Here is a 19,969-nt window from a genome sequence, read left to right as displayed (position 1 = left end):
GGAAAACCTTACACAAATTTTGTGAAGAAAAATGAAAAAACCAAAGGCATTTTACCTGGATATGTCCATTGTTTTATACTACAGTTGTGGTCTCTCATGAGCCAGAGTGGTAAGTGTCATAGAAACATGGAAAACAACAATTTTCATGGCATCTAGCACACTTGTTGATCACCTCATTATCAACATGGTACATGATAGTTTCAGCACTGAAATGCATTCCTCGAGCCATTCCTTGGAGTCAGATATGGAAGCAGTTCAGAGATTACCAGATAACTGATTTTTATACCTTCAGTGGCTTCAATATTTAATTTTCATCTTACATTCTCCAATTTTAGGTATTTTTATTTTATTTTAATGCCATAAAATTGAAACCTCTGTGGAAAACCCATAACATCAATGTTAACAATTCTCTGATTTTACATTTCTTCCTGTATGAGCTCAAATGGAAACCCAGTTCTAAGCCAAGAAGGGAAACAGAAAGGTGGAAGGTGTATATAGAGGGTCTATTACAAGAGTGATGTACTTGATGACAATATCATGGAAATAGGAGAGGATGTAGATGAAGATGAAATGGGAGATGTGATACTGTGAGAAGAGTTTGACAAAGCACTGAAAGATCTGAGTCTAAACAAGGCCCCGGGAGTAGACAACATTACCAGAAATTACTTTTCATCACGTACTACTTTTCTTCTTTAAAGGAAGACATAACAATTCGAATATAAACCAACTGGAGTGACAATTTGTCACTACAATATGCGAAGTGCAAAAAAAAACTATTCTTGTTTTTTTTTTAAAAAAAAGGATGTTTTCTGTGATCACTCCTTTCATGCACTTGGGAATAAAACCCATTTAAGGAAAAAGCATTTGAGTCCCCAGATTCAATAAAAATGGGTTTTACGATATATACCTTGAATTACTAGAAATTATAACTACACAACAGACAAAACTGTAGTTCTGCAATATCTACTAACAAAGCATCAGTCTCCCTAGGGTCACAATAAAAAATAACAAAGATAGTTTTCAATAATAGTTTCTTAAAGGTACACTTACATTATCCAAAGCATTTAAATAGTTCTTAGGTCCATGACGGCTGAGTCCAAGAAGCAATTTCCCTTCGATCATCTTGTCCTTATTGCGTAGAATTTTTATCGCCTTAGCTGGATCCCTTGTCTCCCACCAAACTTTACGAGCTTCAGCTAAAAAACGTAGTGGCTCACCATCTCTTGGTTTCAGGATGAGTTCAACTGCCTGCAAATTATTGGAATTGTTTGTATTTTGCATTCAACATGCACAAGCTAAGTTACACAGGAGGTAATTCTACTAATAATACATACAAAGGTAATGTGCTACTACAATTTTACATCTTTTTAAAATAATTTCTAATGCTACACCAACTACACCAATTTGTGTTGCTGCCATCTCCTATATTTTATTTTGGGAGTCTAGCTGCCATCACAATACCAAGTAGCACATTGGTCTCTTATGTCTATCAAGAATTGGTTCAGTAATCTCTTGTGCTCACAGGAAGAAGGTTGCGTATTGTAATGGATAAAGCCACCTACCATTCCATGCCAGCTGATGGACCACCATCTTTAAACTGGTGTAAAGCAGACATCATGGACTGGCTTCAGAAAAAGGGCATCAGTTAACCCATGCTGAAGCTAAATATGAACTTTTATCCAAGTAAGATGGATATCTATGAGTTGGACCACCTAGCAAAGATAGAGACATGAAGTTGTCCAACTACTGTCATAACTATCAGTACAGTCCTATGGAGTTGGTATGTCCTATGGAGTTGGTATGGGCTAAAGTTAAACAGAATGTAAACTGTGTCCGAAGTAAAAGGTGCACAACTAATACCGCAAGAGACCTCCACCAGATAGGCACAACGTCACCCGGCACCACTGAGTATGTGCAACACCCTCCAGGTGATACTCATAAATGTTACCTCTTCCTTCTTCCGTACCACTTTCTCCAGTGCGATGTGTGTGTCCACCTATAGTGTGGCCAGCCACCATTGGGAGTACTGTCAACTGCAGATGGCACTGCTGCTGCCATGCACTGGTTGACATAGAAATCCTTCTGCTGAAACGTTCTACTGTTACAGTACTGCCCTATCAGACCAGTGGTTAATTATCATAGCAAACAATGGCTACCTCTACGAAACTATAGCAAACAAATGCTTTACTGCTACTGTGGATCTTTGGGCAGGATTAATAGTAACATTCAGTCACTACATTCACAGTAATATTGCAAAAAGGAGTGAGTTTCACGACTGTCAATGTTGAATGTCTAATACATGAAGCTCTGGTCTGCAACAAAATAGAACAGCTGTCAAAATGCTGAAGACACATGGAAGAGAAGTGCACAAAAGACTACACTAAGCAATATTTCAGAGATGCTATAGTGGAATAAATTTTAAACAACTGAGTGAAAACACCAACAGTGAATTTGTATCAGAATAAGAGGATGAACAAATTTAAGTACAGTAAGTATAAAATATTGAACATCATTCATAATTTAACTGCTGATAATTAGCCAAGCTAACATTTCTACCTCATTGTACATTTTTTCCTGATAGAGGGTCCTGCGCATACGTTTCCATGTACTAAAAAGCTTTAGACGTCTGAAACTAAACAAAACAGTACTTGTTTTGCATAAAATTTGTTTTTAGAAACATTATGGTACAAAACACACAAACACACACAAACAGAATTACTAGCTTTCGCAACCGATGGTCGCTTCTTCAGGAAGGAGAGGGAAAGACGAAAGGATGTGGGTTTTTAGGGAGAGGGTAAGGAGTCATTCCAATCCCGGGAGCGGAAAGACTTCCCTTAGGGGGGGAAAAAAGGACAGGTGTACACTCGCACGCGCACACACACGCGCACACACGCGCACACGCACACACACACGCGCACGCGCGCACACGCACACGCGCACACGCGCACACGCGCACACGCACACACGCACACACGCACACCCACACACCCACACACCCACACACCCACACACCCACACACCCACACACCCACACACCCACACACCCACACACCCACACACCCACACACCCACACACCCACACACCCGCGCGTGTGTGTGTGTGTGTGCGTGTGCGTGTGCGCGCGCGCGCGCGCGCGCGCGTGCGAGCGAGTGTACACCTGTCCTTTTTTTCCCCCTAAGGGAAGTCTTTCCGCTCCCGGGATTGGAATGACTCCTTACCCTCTCCCTTAAAACCCACATCCTTTCGTCTTTCCCTTTCCTTCCTGAAGAAGCAAAGACGAAAGGATGTGGGTTTTTAGGGAGAGGGTAAGGAGTCATTCCAATCCCGGGAGCGGAAAGACTTCCCTTAGGGGGGGAAAAAAGGACAGGTGTACACTCGCACGCGCACACACGCGCACACGCACACACACACACACACGCACACGCGCACACACCCACACACGCGCACACACCCACACACACCCACACACCCACACACACCCACACACCCACACACCCACACACCCACACACCCACACACCCACACACCCACACACCCACACACCCACACACCCACACACCCACACACCCACACACCCACACACCCACACACCCGCGCGTGTGTGTGTGTGTGTGTGTGTGTGTGTGTGTGTGTGTGCGTGTGCGAGCGAGTGTACACCTGTCCTTTTTTTCCCCCTAAGGGAAGTCTTTCCGCTCCCGGGATTGGAATGACTCCTTACCCTCTCCCTTAAAACCCACATCCTTTCGTCTTTCCCTTTCCTTCCTGAAGAAGCAACCATCGGTTGCATAACAGAAAGAAACTTCCACATGGGAAAAATATATTAAAAACAAAGATTCCAAGACTTACCAAGCAGGAAAGCGCCGGCAGACAGGCACATGAACAAAACACACAAACACACACACAGAATTACGAGCTTTCGCAACTGGCAGTTGCTTCGTCAGGAAAGAGGGAAGGAGAGGGAAAAATGAAAGGATGTGGGTTTTCAGGGAGAGGGTAAGGAGTCATTCCAATCCCGGGAGCGGAAAGACTTCCCTTAGGGGAAAAAAAGGACAGGTGTACACTCGCACACACACATATATCCATCCGCACATACACAGTCTGTGTATGTGCGGATGGATATCTGTGTGTGTGTGTGTGTGTGTGTGTGTGTGTGTGTGTGTGTGTGTGTGTTCGAGTGTACACCTGTCCTTTTTTTCCCCTAAGGGAAGTTTTTCCGCTCCCGGGATTGGAATGACTCCTTACCCTCTCCCTTAAAACCCACATCCTTTCATTTTTCCCTCTCCTTCCCTCTTTCCTGACGAAGCAACTGCCAGTTGCGAAAGCTCGAAATTCTGTGTGTGTGTTTATATATATATATATATATATATATATATATATATATATATATATATATATATTCAGCTACATTCCGTTATCCATGTTTTGCTTTTGTTTATGTTCACCTTATAGGTTCCTTTCACGACACTGTCCATTCCATACAACTGTTCTTCCAAGTCTTCCCCATTTCTGAAAGAATTACAATGTCACTGGCAAACCTCAGAGTTTTTATGTCTTCTCCATGGATGTTAAATCCTACTCTAAATTTTTCTTTGGTTTCATTCGCTGCCTGCTCAATGTACAGATGGAATAGCATTGAGGATAGGCTACAATCATGTCTCACTCCTTTCTCAACTATGTAATATTTCTGGCTTTACAGCCATCATATTCAGCTACGAGAGGCTGCTCTTAGAGCAGTTGAGAAGGCACCAGCGACAAGACTATGTAATGTGGTGTGAGGTACTGATGACAGATGGTTTGCTCTTTATGGGTATCATCAGAACGACTGCCTAAATTGTGGTTCTTGTCTGTGACTGGCTACTGCGTTCAGAGGTTGCGCGCCAAAATGATAATCTTCTCTTCTCTTAATAATATTAGAAAATCTAAACAATGTATCTACTTGCAAAAGCAATACTTGTAAAAGCATCTCTCAATAGCAGGCTATCATGCCACTATTTCAAAAGTGTTAATTTCCAGAATAGTAAACAGTCACTAAACGAAAAGGCAGACAAAGCACTTCAGAGATATTCGAATTGCGCACAGCTTCGATGGTGAGCAAATTGATTTGGCTGTAAGATCAGAGCTGTTTCGGCAATTATGGAGGACAGACATGTTGGTTACCGTGGTCGGTGCCAAGCAAGACTTTATTAGAAATCTCTGATTTGTAAATGTGAGCGCTGGTTCAGCAGTCTTGGAAGACACACTCATATTGTCTGCCTAAATCGTATCTGTTAATAACTTATTTGGATGTGTAATTGAGAACAATTTTATGGTAACTACGCAAATATGCAGTTAATTGTTTTGGTTATTTTGATGGGTATGTGAAGAATGAAAATTGTTTGTGATCCATAAAGTGGAATATAACTGTGCAGTTTCTCATATTCTACTAACAAAAAGCAAGTGGCAGCCCATATAAACAATCTAATTGAAAATTTTAATGTTCATATCAGTTCCTCACTAAGAGTTTCTTACAGCCTCAAGATAACCGATTCACGACCTACATGCTGCTTTCTGCGCAGGGGACAACAACTATTTTAGTGTTTGAGAATTTCCGTATAAATTCTAGAACCACTATGTCTTCTACCATCTCGTACATACAATATTTTAAATATAAATGTGAGACCTGCACGTCACCTGTCTGTCTGTGCAGGTCCAAAGTGCGTAGTAAAAAGACTGTAGACATGGCAGTCAACTGTTTGCTGGTTGTGTCATGAAAGTTAAATGAAAGATCACGGCAGACTCAAGGAACTTCTGTGTTATTCCATGCTGTTTTCCAACTTTCACTATTGTTGTGAAAAAAAGAACAGTTGAAATATTGTTAATTAATGCTTGTCTTGGACTTGTATAAGACGTGTATTCAGATTCAGGATGAGAATGGACTTGTATAAGACGTGTATTCAGATTCAGGATGAGAATGGACTTGTATAAGACGTGTATTCAGATTCAGGATGAGAATGGACTTGTGTTCTAAGCCAACTTTCTATTATGCGTAAATGATATTTGTTTCTAACTTTTGGATATGCAAGGAGACTTACTTGACAGTGTTTGTTTACGTGGAGAATGAGATTTGTAAAAGTTTGATGTTTAAATATACATCGTTAAGTGAAGCAAAAGAAACTGTGTATGTACATTTTATTTTTATAAGAAAGAGTCTTGATAAATTCCTGCTCCTAGCAAATATACTTCGGAGAAGAAGAGAAAAGGAGGTTGCAGCAGCAAGCTAACTAACAAGGAAAGTCGGCTGACAATCTCAAGTAAGCCATATCGTTAAAGAAGTGGGAGTTTGCACACATACTTCACCACTTTAAGTAGTCCAAAGTATTAGGCTACAGAAGACTACAGGTTGATGAACATTAATTAGAATAAATGCATTCCACTCAGAGGAGTTGACATAAATAGGTACCCCGCGTTTACTGCAATCTTAGTACAAATTACATAATAAGTCTACAAACACTATAAACATTTTTTCCCCTTCCTTTAATCTATCTTCTAGTAGAAGTCATAGGGTCAGTGTTACCTCCTGTGTTCCTACATTTTCTGGATCCCAAACTTATATTATCCGAGGTTGGATTCTACCAGTTCTTCATTCTTTTGTAGAGAATTTGTGTTAGTATTTTGCAGCTGTGACTTATTAAACTGATAGTTCGGTAATATTCACACCTGTCAGTATCTGCTACCTTTGGAATAGTAATTATTACATTCTTCTTCAAGTCTGAGATTATTTTGCTTATCTCATACAACTTTCATACCAGGTGGAAGAGTTTTTGTCATCACAGGTTCTCTCAAGACTATGAAGTAGGTCTGGCTGAATGTTGTCTACTCTTGAGGACTTGTTTCTACTAAGTCTTTCAGTACTCTGTCAAATTTTTCTTGTAGTATCATGTCTCCCACCTCATCTTCGATATTCTCTTCTGTTTATACAATATTGCTTTTGAGTTCATCTCCCTTGTATAGATCTTCTATATAGTCATTTCATCTTTCAGACTTCACTTCTCTGATTACGATTGGTTTTCCATCTGAGCTCTTGATATTTCCGCATCTGCTTCTCTTACTTCTACACGTATTTCCCTGCATGTTATATTTGCCTTTCCCCTAGTGATATAAGCTTCTACATCCTTACATTTACCCTCCAGCCAATCCTGCATTTCTTCTTTCATAAACTACAGTCAAGTATCTCCTGGGTTATCCATGGATTTCTACTTGTCCTCATCTTTTTACCCATTTGATCATCTGCTGTCTTCACTATTTTATCTCTCAAAGCTATCAAATTATCTTCTGCTGTACTCTTTTTCTGCCGTTCTTGCCTATGACTGCCTAAAGCTTCCTCTGAAACTCAACAGTCTCTGGTATTTTTCAGCTTATCATCTTAATTTCCTACATTTCTGCAATTTCTTCATTTTTAATCTATAGTTTAGAAACAATAAATAAATGTTAAGAGTCCACATCTGCCCTGGAAATGTCTTACATTTTAAAATCTAGCTCTGAAATCTGTCTAACCATTATGTAATCACTCTGAAACCTTCCAGTGCCTCTAGGTCTCTTCTACATGTAAAACATTGTTTCACGAGTCTTAAACCAGGTGTCAGCAATAATTTAACAGTGCTCTATGCAAAATTCTACCAGGTGGCCTTCCTCTTTCATTCATTTCCCCCAGTCCATATTCACCTACAATTTTCCTTCTCTTCCTTTTCCTACTATTGACTTCCAGTCACCTACTACTACATTATAGTTACAGCTCCCTTAACTATCTAAATAGCTTCTTTAATCTCATCATGAATTTTTTTTTCAATCTATTCATAATCTGCAGAGCTAGTTGGCATACAGACTTTTACTACTGTGGTGGCTGTGGGCTTTGTGTATCTTGGCCACAATATTTGTGTTCACTATGCTGTTCATAGTCGCTAACCCGCATTCCTATTTTCTTATTCATTATTAAACCTACATCTGCATTATCCCTATTTGATTTTGTATTCACAACCCTGTATTCACCTGACCAGAAGTCATGTTTGTCCTGCCACTGACCTTCACTAATTCCTACATCTAACTGCAACCTATACATTCCCATTTTAAATTTTCTAACCTACCTGCTCAATTAAAGGATTTAACATTCCACACTCCGATCCATAGAACACCTGTGTTGCTTCTTCTGATGATTACATCCTCCAGAGTAGTCCTCACATGGATATATGAATGGGGGACTATTTTATCTCCAGAATACTTTAGCCAAGAGGATGACATCATCATCTAACCATACAGAAGAGCAGCATGCCTTCAAGAGAAATTATGGCTGCTTCCCCTTACTTTCAGCTGTCTGCAGTACTAGCATGGCCATTTTGGTTCTTGTAACAAGACTAACACATCATTCAATCATTCAGACTGTTACCCCTGCAACTACTGAAAAGGCCCTCTTCAGGAACCATAAGTTTGTCTGGCCTCTGAACAGATACCCCTCCATTGTAGTTGAACCTATGATAACGGTTATCTGTATTGCTGAGGTACACGAGATTTCGCCCCCAACAGCAAGGCCAATGATTCAAGGGGAAGGGGGAGGGGGAGGATATACATTATAATATTTTATGTACTATTTTGCTCAACAGTTGGATGTTTATTTGCCTATATAATAGGTACATAAAAACGTGTGTATTCACATGTGAAGTTTTGTCAAAATTTCAAAGCACTCAGTGAAGATCTTCCAGATATTTAAGATTATGAACATTTATGTATTTATTTGTATGTATGATTTCTGAGACTAAGTCTCAAGGATCACTATCTGGAAGACCATTTGAAATTGTTCGACAAGTGTAGACTAATACCAATGAAAATACTATCACATTCTAATCGAAACAGCAAATTGTTACAGAGTTACACACAATCCAGTCACATTAATTTGATCTTCAATGTCAACAAGCAATAACCACTCTCCGACAGCAGGTATCAGCACTAGCAGTAGTGGGTACATAAAGTATGCCAGTCAGACGTGAAAAATAGTGTAGTCATTCTCGTAGTGTAGAAATTGAGTGATTTCTCTCACATCCAAAAGGGCATAAGCATTGTCTTTCAAGCCAAGGGTGGAAGCATTTTGGAAAAAGTAAAGTTTGGAAACTGTCTGTCTACTGTTGAGGTAAAGTAAACCATGTCTGACAAAATGGTGCTATCCAAAACCGCTGCCAAGGCAACTGTGGTGCACCATAGGCCACTGATAACAGAGGTGAACAACAGCTGCATAGATGTATACAGGTGAATAGATGTGCAACTTATGAGCAACTGACTGCCCCAATGAACAGAGGGGCTACGAACAGTCTCCTGAATGACACTTCAGTGAATGTTGCTGTGTTTAGGCCTTCGCAGCAGGTGTCTGGTTCATGCACCCATGCTGACATTGTTCATTGGTGGTGATAGCTCGAATTTGCACACCAATACCACAACTGGATGTCCACTGAGGGGTGACTGGTGGGGTGGTAGGTGGCCATTTGGCATATGTGAAGTGAAATGTCTGAAAGAAAACACCCTGCAACAACTGAGGGAGCATTATGGTCTGAGGAATGTTGCTGTGGCATTCCCTAGGTGACCTCGTCTTCTGGAAGGCACAATGGATTGTCAGAAGCATGAATCTGTCCTTGGGCACCATTTTACCCGACATGCTGTTTGTTTTTCCTTGGCACAATGTTATCACCCCGAAGGACAATACAAAGAATCTCACAGTTCACAGTGTATGTGTTGGTTGGTTGGTTTTGCTTTAGGGCACAAAAACAACTGGGGCCATGCGTGCCCAATTCAAAACCATGATTGCAAAGACAGAGAGGAGTTAAAAAACGATTATATGTCAGTGCCAATTGAAAACAATAGAAGACAGCTAAAAACAGGCACATGGAAAAACAGCTAGAAAAGACACCATGCGGAAATGGAGGTCAAAGGTCAAAAATTAAATGGTCTTCGCCCTATTGCTTTGGCAGATAAAAAGTAAAAAGTAAGGCACAGTTGACAGCCACACGTCATTTGACAAAACGGTCAATAACTCACCAGACCTCAAACAAATGGAAATGTAAAAGTTTAAAAAATGGACATTCCATCAGGAAGTGGCAGACAGTTAAAACTTGAGTGCAATGTGTACAACTTCGTTGGGCAGCACCACTTAGCAAATGATGATGGCTAAAAAGGCAGTGCTCAATACTCAGCTGAGTTAAAATAACCCCCTGCCAGCAGGAGGGCCGAAAGGAGGTCGTCCAAGCCACTGGCAAAGGTTTAATAAGCCGGAGCTTATTCCGGTGAAGAGAGGACCATTGGCGATGCCAAAGGGAGACCACCTCCTGACAGATGGCAACACAGAGATCATCAGAAGGAATATAGGTACTCGTGGGCTGACATACGAGGACTGCAACTTTGGCAGCTGCATCAGCAGCCTCGTTTCCTGGCAGATCGACATGACCAGCAACCCACAGAAACATCACAATGGCTCCACCAAGAGTGAGCAGTTCACAGTTTTCTTGAACCTGCTGCACTAAGGGATGGGCAGTGCACAGTGCACATAGACTTTGAGGAGTTCTGAGTGAGTCTGAGCAGAGGACACAATTGAAAAGGCTGTGTCGCGGGATGCACTCTGTGGCTCGATACAAGGTGAAAGGCTCAGCTGAAAATACTGAGGAGTGTGCTGGAAGGCCACTTCACGAAGCCAAGGTGGTGAAGGGTTCACATCTGCCGGGGAAGGTTCAGGTAGTGTGAAGATAAGCCGCCGTAGCAAGTGACGAAAGTGGACTCCAGGAGGTAACAGACAAGGATGAGCCCCATACTGACAATCATAGGAATCATCAAAGAAGGAGGCATAGGATGGGTGGCCACACGTGGCAAACGGCATGCATAGCTGCTGAGGAGAAAGTCACGGCAGTAGGACAGAGGTAGTTCAGCAGCTTCAGCATACAGATTCTCAACTGGGGTGGTGTAAAAGGCACCTGTGGTCAAACGGATGTTGCGATGGTGGATAATGTTGAGACGGCGTAAAACGGATGGGCGTGCAGATGCATACAGCACCCATAGTAGAGTTTCAAATGGATAAGGTACAAACAGAGGAGGGTGGTTCGATCAACACCCCAGGAAGTACCATTAAGGATAGGTAGGACATTGAGGAACCGCATACAGCGGGCTTCCAGGTAAGATATATGGGAGGACCAAGATAGTTTCATATGGAGTATTAGCCCCAGGAATTTCATAGTTTCAACGAACGGAAGGGCAACAGGCCCAAGATGTAAAGACAGTGGGAGAAACCACTTGTGTCACCAGAAATTCATACAGACGGTTTTGTCAGTGGAAAAGTGAAAGCCATTGTTGATGCTCCAGGAGTAAAGACGATCAAGACACCACTGAAGAAGCTGCTCAGTGAGACAGGTCCACAGAGAACTGCAATAGATGGCAAAATCGTCAACGAAAAGGGAGCCGGAGAAGCACAGTGGGAGACAAGCCCACACTGTTTTCGTGGATAAAGGTGTCTGACAAGGCAAAACCCACATCATCGAAAACTCCATCTTGTAAAAATGCCTGAAGGAAACAGGGCTGGTGGCCATGGAAGCCCCACATGTAAAGAGAACAGAGGATATCAGTTTGCCAGCAGTAGTTGTAGGCCTTCACCAAATCGAAAAACATGGCCACAGTCTGGAATTATCACAGAAAACCATTAATGACTTGGGTGGGCAAAGTAATGAGACTGTCAACTGCAGAACTCCGTGTCCAAAATCCACTCTGTGCATTCATCAGTAAATTGCGCGACTCTAATCACCATAATAACCGAGCATTAACCATATGTTGCATCACCTTGCAAACGCAGCTGGTAAGAGAGATGGGGTGGTAGCTAGAAGGAAGGTTTTTGTCCTTACCGGGCTTAGGTATGGGTATGACAGTGGCTTCAAGCCAGAATCCAGGAAATTCATCGCCTGCCCAGATGCGGTTGCATGGGCTATGCAGAAAGTGCTTTCCTGCAAGACAAAGATGCATTAACATCTGAATACGGATGGCATCTGGCCCTGGGGCAGAGGATTGGGATGATCGAGCTCCCTCATAGTAAACGCGGCATTGTAACACTCACGATTCGGAGAAGAGAAGGGCCTGAGCCGCCTCCACTCGTTTCCTATAGAGGAAGGCAGGGTGATATTGGGAAGAGCTCGAAACTTCTGCAAAATGGTGGTCCAAGATGTTGGAGATAGCAATAGGGTCCACGATAACATAGTCTGCTATTGTGAGGCCACAAATGGGGGAATCGGTCTTGGTTCCAGAGAGCCATTGGAGGCTGGCCCACACGACACACGAAGGGGTGGAAATGTTAAAAAAACTAGTTAATGAAATCCAGCTAGCTAGTTCGCTATCCCGAAGAATGCGACGACACTTCGTACACATTGCACATAATAAATGCAGTTTGAAATTGTGGGAAGACACGGAGAGCACATCTCTGTGTGCAAATTGCATCGCGGCATGCCTTCTTCCACCAAGGGACTCTGACACGACATGGTGAAGAGGAAGTGAAAGGAATGGAACGTTCTGCAGCAGTAAGGATAATGTTGGTTGGATAGTCCACCGGGTCACCACAATTGGGGAAATCTTGTTGAAGCTCGGCAGGTAAGAGTAAAGCTGCCAGTCAGCCTTAGTAAGCTGTCATTTGGGTGTGCATACAGATGGGGCGGGAGTCAGAAAACGGAGAGCAACAGAAAATGGTCACCTGACTAGGTGTACGAAAGAACGGACCACTCAATATGATGGGCAAGCTGGGCAGTGCAAAAGGATAGCTTCAAATAGGAATAGATGTGCAAGGTGTCAGAAAGGAAAGTAGGTGCTTCAGTGTTAAGGCAGAAGAGGAGAACCCCAAAGGGGATGATGTGCATTTAAGTCAACAGGAAGCAAAAATGGGAGAGATAGCTGCCCAATAATCTGAAGGAAGTCTGCCCTGGTAACAACGCATGGCAGAGGTACATAAATTGTACAGAGAAAAAAAATCAGGCGGGGAAGGAAAAGTCAAACTGAAACAGCTTCAAGACGGGTGATCAGGGAGATGGATTGACTATAAATGTCATCCCATATAAGCACCAGGACACCCCCATGAGATGGAATGCCGACCTCAGGGGGAAGGTAAAAAAGAATTAGTAAGTAATGTGAAAGCTCAAAGCGGTCGTGAGGGTCCAATTTCGTTTCCTAAAGGCACAGTACAAGGGGTTGCTGTGATGCTGAAAGCAGCTGTAAATACTCTCTGTGGGACCAAAGACCGAGGACATCCCATTGGAGGACAGTCAAGAGGTGGAAGAGATGTAGGGGCGTCAAATCGGCAGCCACAGGAGGACAGCCGGTGTAGAGTCGCTACTACAGGGCACAGAAGCAATAGAATCCTGCTCGATAGGGTCCACAGAAGCATTGACTTGCTTGTGCGATCTGTCTGTAGAGCCCAATGCTTAAAAAAGGTTGGTGGTGCACACAGGTGAGACAGAGGCTGCCCGCGATAAGATACCACATGGCAACATTGTCGAACAGGATCTTCGTGTTGGCGAAGGAGAAGACCATTTGGTGGACTACTTCGAGCCTTTCTGGTTAGAGAAAAACTCTGGTGTTGTTTGGCTGGAGGTGCAGAGGAAGTCTTTACGGGAGTACTCCTGTCCTTTCCTGCTTACTGGTTGTGTAGCTAGTAGCTTCACTACTTGAAGTGAGAGTTTTGACGGTTTGTTGCACAGCAGAATGGGGGGATGGTGATGTTAACTTGACGCTGGGCAATTTCACACTCTCAGAACTGAATTTGAAGACCCATGTCTGTGTGGTCATGTCCTCCATGGAGTGAGGGGTAACAAGAACAGAACTATAATTGCTGGATGGGAGAGTACTCTTGGACAGCCCATTCCTCAAGATACACGGGACAATCCCGAGAGGAGTGCCATGGCCGCCATTGCAGTTGATACAGCGGGGAGGAGGAGGCAGACAATCGCCCTCCTGTGCATCCCTACCACAGGTTACACATTTGGCTGGGTGTCGACAAGACGTTCTACTGTCGTTTAAGCAATGACACTGCTAGCACTACATTGGGTTCGGAATGTATGGCCGGACTGTGATAATTTCATAGCCTGCTTCGATCTTGGACTGCAGCACCAATCTATCAAAAGTCAGGAAAAGAGTACGGGTGGGCACTAAGGAGGAATCTACCTTTTTCATTACACGATGGATGGCAACATACCCTGATCAGAGAGGTAAGATTGGATTTCGGCCTCTGTTATACTGTCGAGCAACATGATGTAAATTACACCACGAGATGAATTCAAAGTTCTATGGGCCTCTACACGAACAGCGTAGCCGTGGAGAAGTGAAGCAGCAAGCAGTTGTTGTGATTGAGAATCAGAAGCAGTCTCCAAAAGTAAAATGCCATTCCATAAACAAAAGTAGGATTTCACAAGGCCAGCAATTGCATCAACACCTTTCTGAATAATGAACAGATTTACCGTGGGGAAGGACTGACTGTGTTCAGTACGTGAGACCACAAGAAACCGTGGTGCAGCGGGAAAGGTCTTAGAATCATTAGCCTCATTATGTTTATGTTTCGTAGACTTTGATTGGGAATGACTGACTCACTGCAAGAAAATCCCCTGTGATTGCCAGCATCTCCGTTGGCACACTCGCTTCACAAAGGGGCGCACCGCCCTGTGATTGTTCACACCTCAGGTCATACTTACTGAACATCAGACAGAGGGACCAATTGGCAATTTGGGAAGGTTTCAGCTCAGGTAAGCACCCCTCCCTGGGCCTGGCCTGTACCATGGGGTACATGCGAACCCTACCTGTTGACCTGGGGCTGGGAATTACGCGTTACCCAATCAACTGTTACGCATCAGACGCGTGGGCCAGCCTTCAGGAGTGCACAGGGAGGAAGAAGAAAAAAGAGGATCCTCAAATGCCAAAGCGAAGGCACGAGAGGAGAAGGGAAACAAAGAAAGGAAAAGGGAGCGAAAACTAAAATTTATACTGTTCATACATCAGTGTCTCAATGCAGAACATTCCCACTAATACCCCAGACATGTTCCCCAAGGGAGGGGAAAAAAGAATAACAAGAGGATAGACTTGCAGCACAGAAGGAACAATGTATATGTGTTGTTAGACGAGCACCACAGAGTTTACCATAGTCCCCTGACCACCCAACTCCCCTGATTTAAATCCAATCAAGAACCTGTGAGATCACCTTGATTGGGGAGTTCATGCCTTCGACAACTGAGAAATCTATTGCAGATGACCACAGGGCACCAGAGTTGGCTTGGTTTCACATCCCTGTCATTAAATTCAAAAAACCCCTCATTGACTGCCTCCAAGTTTTGCACAGGTCAGCACTGCAAAAGGTGATTAATCTGACTGGACAATTTATTATTAACAGATGTATTCTGGCACTATTTCTGGAGTCCTATTATATGTGCACACTAAACTAAACTTAACGGAATACAGTAATAAAGAAGATTCTATATGCAAGATTTACAACCTGAAATCACACCAACAAAAGTGTATGTAGTCAATTCCACTTTATATTTTAGCAAATTAAGTTCACTGTGATTCCAAATCAGTTTCACCTCCCACATGCAATTCAATATCTAAACATACATTTTCAATTTCTGTTATACGATCATTTGAAATTCATCTCCTGATGTCTTCAAAGTTTCTTTGGTTATTACATGTCTGTAGTTTGTTGGAAGCTTCCTTTGCTCATGAGTAGCAATATAAATGAAGTGTTTATTTTTAAATCATGGGCCACAGATGGGAGCAGTAGTTGTATGAAATGTATCTTCATCGCCTCACACATTCTTAATATGTGTTCACCAGTGTCTTATGAAATTTTTTAATGACAAAGCTTCATGTAACTACAGGCATGTACATTAGATTGAAAAAAAAAAATTTGTTTTTCCACAACACTTACTGAAGAGCTTGCCCTAGAACACCTATTTTGAGTAACTTTTGATATCCAGCAAAATTCAACGAAGTTCTACTGTTTTGTTTTGTGATGCATTTCCAATAATGTTGTTACAGGAGATTAAATCGGTTGATGTTAATCACAACAAACCACCAAGACCTTATGTTACTCAGTCTTTTTGTAGCACTAAAAATAAAAGACTTGCATGATTATATCAATGAGATATGCATATTCAACAGCATTAGTCACCTTGGTAAATTGAGGAAGGTACTGAAGATTAGCTACGTTCTCATCTTTGCCTAGTTGCTAGTGGTGGTAGGGTGAGGATGAAGTACTGGTAAACAGACAGTTGAATGGGGCCATATTGTTAGTGTGAACTGCTAAGACCATTTTCCTGTGAAGTATCTTTAGCCCCCAGAAGTACATATCCAAAAAGAAGTACCCAAATACGTTTACATTCCACAGGCAGATTTCTTGACAGACTGTACATGTGCACAAGGAGAAAATTTCCCAGAGTTCCCGGTTTAAAATACACATTTTCGGGTGAAAATACAATTTCTCTGTGTTAAGTGAGAGCATATTTTCTCCTAATATCATGCCTTTGAATGGTCAAGTTTTATACACTGGCTCAGAACATCCCCACCAGAAAAAAAAGTTTTGTAAAGATCTTTGATGCGCAGCAACATGTATGCTGCATATTTTCGTATTACAGAAGTATAAATAGGAATTCCACCAAATACATCACATTAGTTTCCAATGCACTGACACTGGGATTGAGATATGCTTTAACAGCCAATCACAGATCACATCACCTTATCTAACCAGCATAGGGCAGATGATGTATTTAGCCAATAGAAACATCACTGTTAAGTAGTGCGAAGACAAAGACAAAAAGTTCAAGGTTTAAATCTAATACATATAGTATAGCTACAAGAAATGCTTAGCTTTCACATATAATGTCAGTCCTTTTACTCATGTGTTACCCTTTAAGATATGCCAAACACAAATGCAACAGGGAAATTTTAAATGACGACGTCAATGTCTGCTCTTCTGGGCCTGGAATTTTGATTCTCAAAGTGTTAAGTTTTGAATAAGATTTTAAGAAATTCATTGCAGATTCTCTCACAACAATTCATCTTACATAAAATGAAATTTCTTTGAAAGTAATGCTTCTCAAACCACCATTCGCAATACTGTCCCATGAACCATTAGAAACAGGTTGGTTTGAGCAGTTGCCAGAGAGTGCCAGAAGGCAAGCATTATCGTGCACACACGGCTACGATGATGTAGGAAGCCCATGCTTGATGTCTGCTCTGCTCATACACGTTTTGTCGCATTTCTGTTTGAAATTTCATGTGTAGCAGGCCATCACGTGACCATGTGCAGCAGTGCGGCACATTATTCAGAGGGCAGTTATTGTAATTTGGGCAATAGTTTTATCATATCCTATGCAGGTAAGGAATGTAAAATTTTTAACAGTCCTTGGCACAATATTCATTTCAAAACTAAGACTCTACAACTCAAAGGATCCCAATATATTGCTCTGTGTGTGTGTGTGTGTGTGTGTGTGTGTGTGTGTGTGTGTGTGTGGTTACAGGCTGTGGTGCCAGAAGTGGGGTTAGTCTGATAGCTGAATATTTCTAGTACAATCTCATTGTGATTCTGCAGCTCAACATCTCCTCGATGTGGTGAGTAGTAACTTATCCTTCCCATATTACTGTTAACTGCTCCACAGGCCTTGGGGATCAGTTTCCTGTCTACCAGAGCAATGCACCATGGGGTAATTTACGCAGATTTTATTAACACGTGTTTCTTGCATTAGTTGCACTAGCTACTATTTCCTATACTTGTGTATCGTTACTCAATTAGTGGAAAATCAACACATTGCATCGTCGCTTGTATAAAAGGCACATTAAGGAAGGTTCAGCATTACTTTGTGAAACAGTTTATAGTTGCTCCTTGTGGCAAAGTATGTTAAAGATAGTGGGGGTTCACCTGTCTGCTTTACAGTTTACAACTATAGAAGCCAAACAGATCGAAAATAAGTGACTTTTACACAGAAATATAGGAACAAATGAGGCAATATCCACCTTACAACTTGTCTTACAAGACATATTGATGAAAAGCAATCCCAGATTTACAGCATCTGTAAATTTTGACAATGTTGACTGGACTATAATCTCTGAAATTTTTAAAGTAGCATTATATGAGTCATATGACATGAAAGGGAAGCAGTAGTTCAGAAGTTTGAGAGACAGGATTTATCCAATCTCTTATTTTATTCATTATACAGGACACTGAGCAAACAGTAAAGGAAATAGGTGAAAAATTTGAAAAGGGAATTAAGATTAAGAGAGAAAAATAAAAAACTTAAAAAAGTTTACCGATAGCATTGCAATTGTATCTGACAGCACAGGACTTTGAATAGCAGTGGAATGGAATGGATTGTGTCTTGTAAAGAGGTAAGATGAAAATTAAAGTCAAACTGGTAATGGCAGGGTAGTCAAATCTCAAAATGCTGAAGGCTGAGAGCTGTGCCCACAACAACACAGCTACTGGCGTGTCTAACCCAGCTGGACAGTTCTCAGCAGTGTGTCACTGTGTGCTTCACAATGCTCCATCTTCCTTTATGTTCCAATCTCTTGCTCTTCCTTTCCATTTACTGATTTCCCTTCCATGACATACTTCACTGATGGAGGCAGGCAATGCCAATAGACAAAGGCAATTGGTTTTTATATGAACGAGGCAGGGCAGGCCCATAGCCAGGCCAAAGCCCGTGTGAGGACGGAGGAGGGTAAATGACTGGCTAAGTTTTGAAGGTTCATACTGAAATCTAATAGGTATATCCAGTAACTCAAGTAAAGTTTTTGGCAAACATGGCAGCTGTGTTTGAAGCCAGTAAATCATATCTATCACTGCAAAACGTGAGGGTCAACACCTAGCACCTTAAACTTGTTCCTTATGGCTAGGATATGGCAACCCCGACAGAAGAGCCCCTGGTCCTCCAGGTTGGAGGTGGTCATAGTGCTGACAACCCTACACCATAATAATTTAATCAAGTTAAAAAATCAACATATACACCTTGTATACCAGAGATTAATTGGAAGACAAACACAGCAAGAAAAACTGATGAACGATTTTGTCATAGCAAACTGGAACATCCAAAACATCAACTGCAAGGGTCGTTATGGTGGTAGCATCAGAGACAACACATTACACAATAGATGTAGTGGCGCTGCAGGAAACTAGGATAGGTGAAGGGAAATGAAAAACAGATACGAACACAACAATTTTTTATGGAGAAGGATCTGAAAGACGATTTGGTGCAGATTTTGCCATCAATAAGAGCATGGAAAACAAAGTGAAGGAGTTCAAAGCTGTGAGAAAGCTGTTTGAAATACGTGACAATTTAGCAGAAAAGCTATGCCACCACATTCAACGTCCGTGTCCCTACTGAAGACAAAACAAATGATGAAAAAGAAGTTTTATGGTGGGCTAGATCATGTTTATTATGAAGACTAATAAAGAAATACACATTTATTTCTAGGTGATTTTAACACTGAAGTAAGAAAAGAAAACATTTACTTTCCAACCATAAGAAAGTACAGCGTGCATGAAGAAATCATATTTACTGCTTCAGGATGATTACATTTGCCACTACAAAGAACATGAACATCATATCAACAACATTCGCCTATAAGAAATTTCATTTAAGAAAATGATGCTCACTGGATGGAAAAACCATCAATCAGACAGATCATGTAATGACAGACATGCAGTATAGGCGAACAGCGAAAGATGTCATGTCTCAAAGAGCAGCACAGAGTATGAGACTGGCAATTCTTGGTGAAAACAAAGCTAAACCTAGAAAAGTTCATATCTGGTAAGAAAACAAATGAATGGAAACTCAGTGTTTGAGATGGCAAAACTAAAAAGTGTAGAAAAAATAAAACTTTTTGATATACCACACAATGCAGCTAAGCAAAGGCATGCAGAAAGTATGGAACACAACGGTGACAGACATT

The 19,969-nt window shown here is 41.8% G+C and overlaps 1 protein-coding gene across 1 annotated transcript in view; it reads right to left on the bottom strand.

The window, feature by feature from the left end:
* LOC126285200 (uncharacterized) overlaps positions 1 to 19,969 on the bottom strand; it is a 111,664-nt gene that overhangs the window by 47,021 nt on the left and 44,674 nt on the right. Inside the window, exon 7 of the mRNA XM_049984506.1 lies at positions 1,051 to 1,248. Within this exon, the coding sequence (XP_049840463.1) occupies positions 1,051 to 1,248 (198 nt within the window). The remainder of the gene's footprint in view (positions 1 to 1,050; positions 1,249 to 19,969) is intronic.

This window comes from Schistocerca gregaria, chromosome 8 (genome assembly GCF_023897955.1).
Source record: "Schistocerca gregaria isolate iqSchGreg1 chromosome 8, iqSchGreg1.2, whole genome shotgun sequence".
Classification (NCBI taxonomy): Eukaryota; Metazoa; Arthropoda; class Insecta; order Orthoptera; family Acrididae; genus Schistocerca; species Schistocerca gregaria.
This window is presented reverse-complemented; position numbering and strand designations above follow the sequence as displayed.